The sequence below is a fragment of the Priapulus caudatus genome, unplaced genomic scaffold, assembly GCF_000485595.1.
Source record: "Priapulus caudatus unplaced genomic scaffold, Priapulus_caudatus-5.0.1 Scaffold5786, whole genome shotgun sequence".
Taxonomy (NCBI): domain Eukaryota; kingdom Metazoa; phylum Priapulida; class Priapulimorpha; order Priapulimorphida; family Priapulidae; genus Priapulus; species Priapulus caudatus.
The window spans coordinates 6,121-7,063 of NW_014582847.1; the positions used below are offsets into that span (position 1 = coordinate 6,121).

A 943-nucleotide genomic window follows, 5' to 3' on the forward strand; every position below is an offset into this window, starting at 1 on the left:
CACACACACACACACACACACACACACACACACACACACACACACACACACACACACACACACACACACAGAGATAATCAGGAGTGAATAATATAGATTATTATCTATCTTATTTTTATTGATTATAGATATTTTCATAGATTATTATGTATCTATTTATCTATCTATCTATCTATCTAGATAATCTATTATTATTCACTCCTGATATAATCAATTTCGAATCTCGTATGAACATGAGCTTTCGTATTTATGTGATCTTGGATGCTTGACTATAGTTTTAACTCACCCAGCCCCAGATGGCGATCTTCTCCGGATCGATGAATTTGTAATGCTCTCGGATGTATCTATAGATCAGAATAATACGTCGTTGAGAGAGAACTAAACGAAAAGCTTATTCGTGGACAGAACATCCAGTTTATAGTTTTAGCACTTGTGTTACGTTGAAAAATTGGCATTTATTAATTTATTATTATTAATTTATTTAACTAATTATTTGAATAATAATTAATAAATAATTTATTATTTATCACCGTATTTATTTATTTATTTATTCTATATATATATATTTTCTTGTTTGTTTATTCATTTGTTATACTACTAATATTATTATGTGTTTATCTATTAGTTAATTAATGATGGAGACCATTCGATTCGTATTACTCACTTGGTGGCTACGAGTTGGTCGTCCACGTCCTTTCCTCCTAGCTGCTTGTAGACCTCGTATTTCATCATGTTGCCTTGGCAACAGGAACCGCGTCCGTCGATGGAGACTACGACAATGCCGAGCGAAGCTGCGAGGTACGTGTGCCAGTCAACCTCAAACTTCTCATGTACCTTCTGCGTGTCCGGCCCGCCACAGCTGCAAAACACCACGTATGTGTGTGTGTGTGTGTGTCCTCTCTCTCTCTCTCTCTCTCTCTCTCTCTCTCTCTCTCTCTCTCTC

At 35.9% G+C, this 943-nt stretch overlaps 1 protein-coding gene across 1 annotated transcript in view; it reads right to left on the reverse strand.

Moving 5' to 3' along the window:
• Positions 1–859, reverse strand: part of LOC106820012 (venom dipeptidyl peptidase 4-like) — a gene marked incomplete at its 3' end in the record, with an annotated part of 6,705 nt that extends 5,846 nt beyond the window's left edge. Inside the window, exons 1-2 of the mRNA XM_014824572.1 lie at positions 665–859; positions 287–344 (exon numbers count right to left, since the gene is read on the reverse strand). Coding sequence (XP_014680058.1) covers positions 287–344; positions 665–732 — 126 coding nt within the window. The remainder of the gene's footprint in view (positions 1–286; positions 345–664) is intronic.
• Positions 860–943: the final 84 nt, after the last annotated feature.